This window comes from Pinus tabuliformis, chromosome 6 (genome assembly GCF_031772625.1).
Source record: "Pinus tabuliformis cultivar Carrire ecotype Pingquan chromosome 6, CPIR1, whole genome shotgun sequence".
Taxonomy (NCBI): Eukaryota; Viridiplantae; Streptophyta; class Pinopsida; order Pinales; family Pinaceae; genus Pinus; species Pinus tabuliformis.
Genome location: NC_142292.1, coordinates 850682637 through 850687691, shown reverse-complemented (window position 1 = coordinate 850687691; position 5055 = coordinate 850682637). Strand labels below are relative to the sequence as shown.

At 32.2% G+C, this 5055-nt stretch overlaps 1 protein-coding gene across 1 annotated transcript; it reads left to right on the top strand.

Annotated features, from left to right (window-relative positions):
* Positions 1-728: 728 nt before the first annotated feature.
* Positions 729-4512, top strand: LOC149261563 (beta-glucosidase 13-like). The gene is made up of 13 exons (XM_089369699.1): positions 729-878; positions 997-1063; positions 1150-1208; positions 1349-1424; positions 1516-1596; positions 1689-1776; positions 1862-2114; positions 2201-2319; positions 3218-3438; positions 3800-3831; positions 3945-4047; positions 4140-4248; positions 4344-4512. Exons 1-13 carry the CDS (start codon positions 729-731, stop codon positions 4510-4512), a joined length of 1527 nt encoding a protein of 508 aa, XP_089225825.1.
* The last annotated feature ends 543 nt before the right edge of the window (positions 4513-5055 follow it).

The window sequence follows — 5055 nt, the reverse complement described above, 5'->3', positions numbered from 1 at the left end:
GCAAAATACAATAGGTTAATTTTCATTGTTTTATTCTATTTAAAACATTTTTTATACTTATTTTAAAATTAATTTTCCTTTTAATTAGAATATGAATTTATTAGAATCAATATATTTTTTTTTAATTTATTAAAAGTCAATGCAACCTAATTTGATAAAAACAAGGAATTACACATCTTATTATAAAATCGATAATTTTGCTAAATAAAATTTGCTTATATATTAATTTCCCCATCTAATTAGAATATGAACTTATTAGAATTGAATAATCTCAAATTCTAGGAAATTGGTGGGCAGGGGCACCAATTTAATTATTTAAATTTATAAATAGTCAATGCAATCTAACTTGATAAAAAAAAGAATTACAAATTTTATTATAAAATGGACCATTTTGCTAAATAAAATTTGCTTATATATTAATTTCCCCATCTAATTAGAATATGAACCTAGAATTGGAATAATCTCAAATTTCTAGAAAATTAATGGGTAGGTAACCATTTATTAAAAGTCAATGCAACTTAACAAACTTTGTAACACACTACAACCATTGATAAACATTCAGAAAAAATAGCTGCTAAACCCTTCAGAATCAATGGAAACTGTCAATAAAAAAATAGCGAATAGATTCTCATCCACCTTCAGTTGAAATAAGAAACCTCTGACAAAAATGACCTAAGATCTAGATCTATAAACTGAAATTTCACACAATTTGCAATTCAGCTTGCAAAATGGCTAAAATTCAAGGTCTAAGAACGCTCTGCATCTGTTTTATTTCCGTCTATCTAATGATCATTGGAGTTGCAGGAGCTTCACCAAAGCTAGGAAGAAGCAGTTTCCCAAATGGTTTCAAATTTGGTGCCGCTACATCTGCATATCAGGTTCCACTTTTATCATTAGTCCCTTCCACTAATTCATTCATTAATGGATTAAGTAACCCTCTGGTTTTTTTGTTTCACTGGTAATATTCTGAACTTGCAAATTCTAATTGTGTAACAGGTGGAAGGAGCTGCGCATGAGGGTGGGAAAGGCCCCAGCATTTGGGACACATTCTCCCACATTCCAGGTTAATTAGTGCATACCACGAGGTGGGTAATTTAATTTGGTGGCATGTATTATGTATTTATTGGTTGTTATTGAACGTTAATGCAGGTAAAATTGCCGATGGAAAGAATGGGGATGTTGCAGTAGATCAATACCACCGCTATAAGGTACAAATTAAATTATTTGAAGAGTTGAAGCATTTTATTTCAGAACCTGAGCGTAATTGATTTTATATTTGAGAATATTTCAGAAATGTGATAAACCTAAACGAAGTTTATGGAATGGATTTATTTGCAATTTCATGCAGGAAGATGTTCAGCTTCTTAAATACATGGGAATGGACGTCTATCGCTTTTCTATTTCATGGCCACGCATATTTCCCAGTACGTTGAATTAAGGAACAGTGATATGTTTACCTATAACTCTACAATGGATTGTAAATGGCCGCTCTCATTTATTCTTTAAAATTTACAGAGGGCTCTCCCAGACACGGAGGAGTCAATGAAGAGGGAATTGCCTATTACAATAATCTCATCAACGAGCTGCTCAGAAATGGTATTTGAAAAACAAATGTTAGCTACCCATGTGAAGAGTTTGATGTATATAACTACATGGACATTTATACATGGATCTGAGTTTTGATGCAGGTATACAGCCTTTCGTGACACTGTATCATTGGGACATGCCGCAAGCTCTGGAGGACGAGTACGGGGGATTCCGTAGTAAAAGAGTCGTGTAAGATTCACTCTCATAATTTTGTTGTAAATTCTTCTGAAATATCGAGACATTTGCTTCTGATGTATATTGATCACTCTTTCAGGGACGACTTTGGCTTCTTCGCAGAAGAATGTTTCCGAGCTTTCGGAGACCGTGTGAAGTATTGGACAACTATAAACGAACCGCTCACCTTCTCATTATATGGCTACGATCTAGGGCTTCACGCACCTGGTCGCTGTTCGCCCGGATTTGGAAACTGTACAGCAGGAGATTCTGCAACGGAGCCCTACACTGTAGGGCATAATTTGCTTCTTGCACATAGCGCCGCCGTAAAAATATATCGGACCAAATACCAGGTGAGGGATTATGCTCTGTTTTAGATATTTAAACTGAGAAAATATATATATATAACTTTGAATATCTATTTGAAAATAAAATGCAGGCGAAGCAGAGAGGTTCTATCGGCATCGCGCTTGTAATGCCCTGGATAATGCCGTATTCAAAGAAGTCTTTGGTTGATCAACAGGCTACCCAAAGAGCACTTGACTTCACAATAGGGTGGTATGCACAATATCTGTATGAATTTGTCTTCCGCATTAGTATAGATTTTATGTCTTCCGATTGTAATGAACTAATGGTTCCGTATTCTTCTCATTGTCTTTGGTTGATTAACAAGCTCCCCAAAGATAGTTTGATTTCCCAATAAGGGTGGGGAGAGATAAATAACGAGTTATGATAATTTGATGGAAAAATTTGAGGTGAAATTTTGATTTATTTAAACTGGTTTTTTATTGTATATATGGATTCAGCCTTTTAAAGAACTTCTAAAGCTTTTATAATGTACAAGGGTTATCTATCAAGTTTGTGATTTCAATAAATTCTTGTTAAATTTTATAAAAAGTAAACCAAAAAACCTACCTAAAAAAAATTCTAAAAAATCACACTAAAAATAATTAAAATAAATAATAAATAATAAATAATAAAAAAAAGTTACTGACATAAATCATTGGACGAACGAATAGACAGATGGTCAGTTTTTATTAAACATTTAGAGGCGTATAAGAGTCAGAGTTACGCGGATTCCGCTTAAAGCTGGCTAGTAGAAGTTATTTCTGAAGCTTCACTTATAGGCCTGTAATGTAGAGTATGTAATGTAGAGTATGTAATGTAGAGTATACAAGTAATATGAAAAAAAGTTTTATTATTAATTTTTGTTTAGGAGTTTTGGTATTTGAAATTGATTTATAAGTTAAATTGTTGATTTTCTATTTTATTTTTTGTTAAATTTAATTTAAAATTCGATTTAGTTATTATTAATTAGAATTTTAATTAATAATTAATATTTCAAAATTTATAATATAAATAAAAAGTCTAACTGGACATAATAATCATTGATTGATTCTATAAACTCGATTTGATTAATCTGTTTTAAGTTCTAAAGTGTTTTTTCACATTACAGGTTTTTAGATCCCTTGACGTCCGGGAAATACCCTGACTCTATGAGAAGGCTGGTGGGAGCACGTTTACCCCGATTTAGCCGTGAAGAGGCGAAAGATTCAAGAGGCTCATTTGACTTTCTTGGTTATAATTACTATTCAACACAGTATGCGGTCAACAATCCAATTCCACCAAATCCCCTGCACACTGACTATATTCTGGAGGCCCGCGCTAATGTAACATGTAAGTGGAATCTGTACTCAGGAAAGAACTATTCTAATCTCCCTTTGCTGCAAAATTATTATTTTCATTGTAGATTTAGGAATATTTGGAAATGTAAGAGATAAAAATGAAATAAAGTAGATTATTCGATTTCATTGCTGTAAATATTTTGAAAATTTACAATTGGGTATGTTAACTAAAATCAACTGTTTCACTATTTATATTAATCAATTTTTCTGAACATTTCAGAATTTAGTCAATTTCAAACAAATATCAATTGATTAATATCGAATATGTTTTGGTACTCAAACTTTCTCGTGGATTGCCATATTTATTATGTATTGTATAAATTTTGACGTTAACATAATTGTTGGTGGTTCAGATGAAGTAAATGGACATTTCATTGGATCGACCGTAAGTATATGGTTTATATATATATATATATATATATATATATTTTTTTTTTTCAATTTGACTATAAATTTTATTAAATTAAATTATATGTAGACATGAATATCCGTTTGCAGGAAGGTGTGAGCTCTTTTAGATCTTATCCCGACGGAATAAAGGATGTAATAAATTATACGAAGCATCGTTATAACAACCCTCCCATTTACATCACAGAGAATGGTAGGTGAACCTTCAATCATTGAATAACAATTTTATAAACTGTAAAAAGTATGAATTTCATGGTTATTCAAAAGATGCATGGGTTTCAACAGGATATGGGGGTTTTGACAATGGCACAACCCCACTGGAGAAGGCGTTAAATGATTCGAATCGAGTGAAGTACCATTATCAACATCTATCAAACTTACTGGAGGCCATAAGGTGCGTTGCGTTCAACATAAGATTTAGCTGCTATTATTTGAGAATGGTTATTGACGAGGCTCTGCTACTTTGCAATGTCATAAAATAAATGACAGGGACGGCGCTGATGTCCGAGGTTATATTCTGTGGTCGCTGCTGGACAATTTCGAATGGTTTAATGGATATAATGTTCGATTTGGTTTACATTATGTGGATTACAAGCACAATTTAAAGCGATATGCGAGGGCATCTGCATATTGGTTTAAACACTTCCTCAAGATTTAAAATACTTTGTGGTTTAAATTTGGACTAAACAAATAATTAAATGCATGCCTGTGTATGTTGACAAAGCGGGGCATATCTTTTGTCTTTGAATGTTAAATTGACAAGCATATTTTTCTGCCCAATTGGCATCTTAAGTTTTATTTAAAATTATCTTTTGTTTTTGAATGTTGAAAAAGTCTATCCTAAATGCTTCATGGTTTGTCTTCCGGAATAGTTGTCTACAAATTATGTTTTTTTCCTTGAAAGTTACGGAAATTTCGATTATATTTTGAAAAATTTTGGCAGGGATTGATTTGTGTAAATCGAAGTAAAAGCTGTCAAAATTCATAATTTTAGGTGCCTAAAAAGTTTTTGATGGTGCTAAATCTATTTCCACAATCAAAAACATAATTCAAACACTGCATCTACAAGATTTTTTGAAATATTTTTGGGACACTGTTAACCATCCAAGCAATTCCTTCACCTCCTCACACAACTCAGCTTGTAAATGTTGGTTGGTTCGTCACTGTAATTATCATTTAAAATTATTATTATGGTTACTGT

Excerpts from the sequence above, each read along its gene's own strand:
- LOC149261563 (XM_089369699.1), top strand. The coding sequence starts at position 729 with ATGGCTAAAATTCAAGGTCTAAGAACGCTCTGCATCTGTTTTATTTCC. Across the intron at positions 1,064-1,149 it reads CACATTCTCCCACATTCCAG|GTAAAATTGCCGATGGAAAG; the intron begins GTTAATTAGTGC and ends ACGTTAATGCAG. Across the intron at positions 3,832-3,944 it reads GACATTTCATTGGATCGACC|GAAGGTGTGAGCTCTTTTAG; the intron begins GTAAGTATATGG and ends ATCCGTTTGCAG.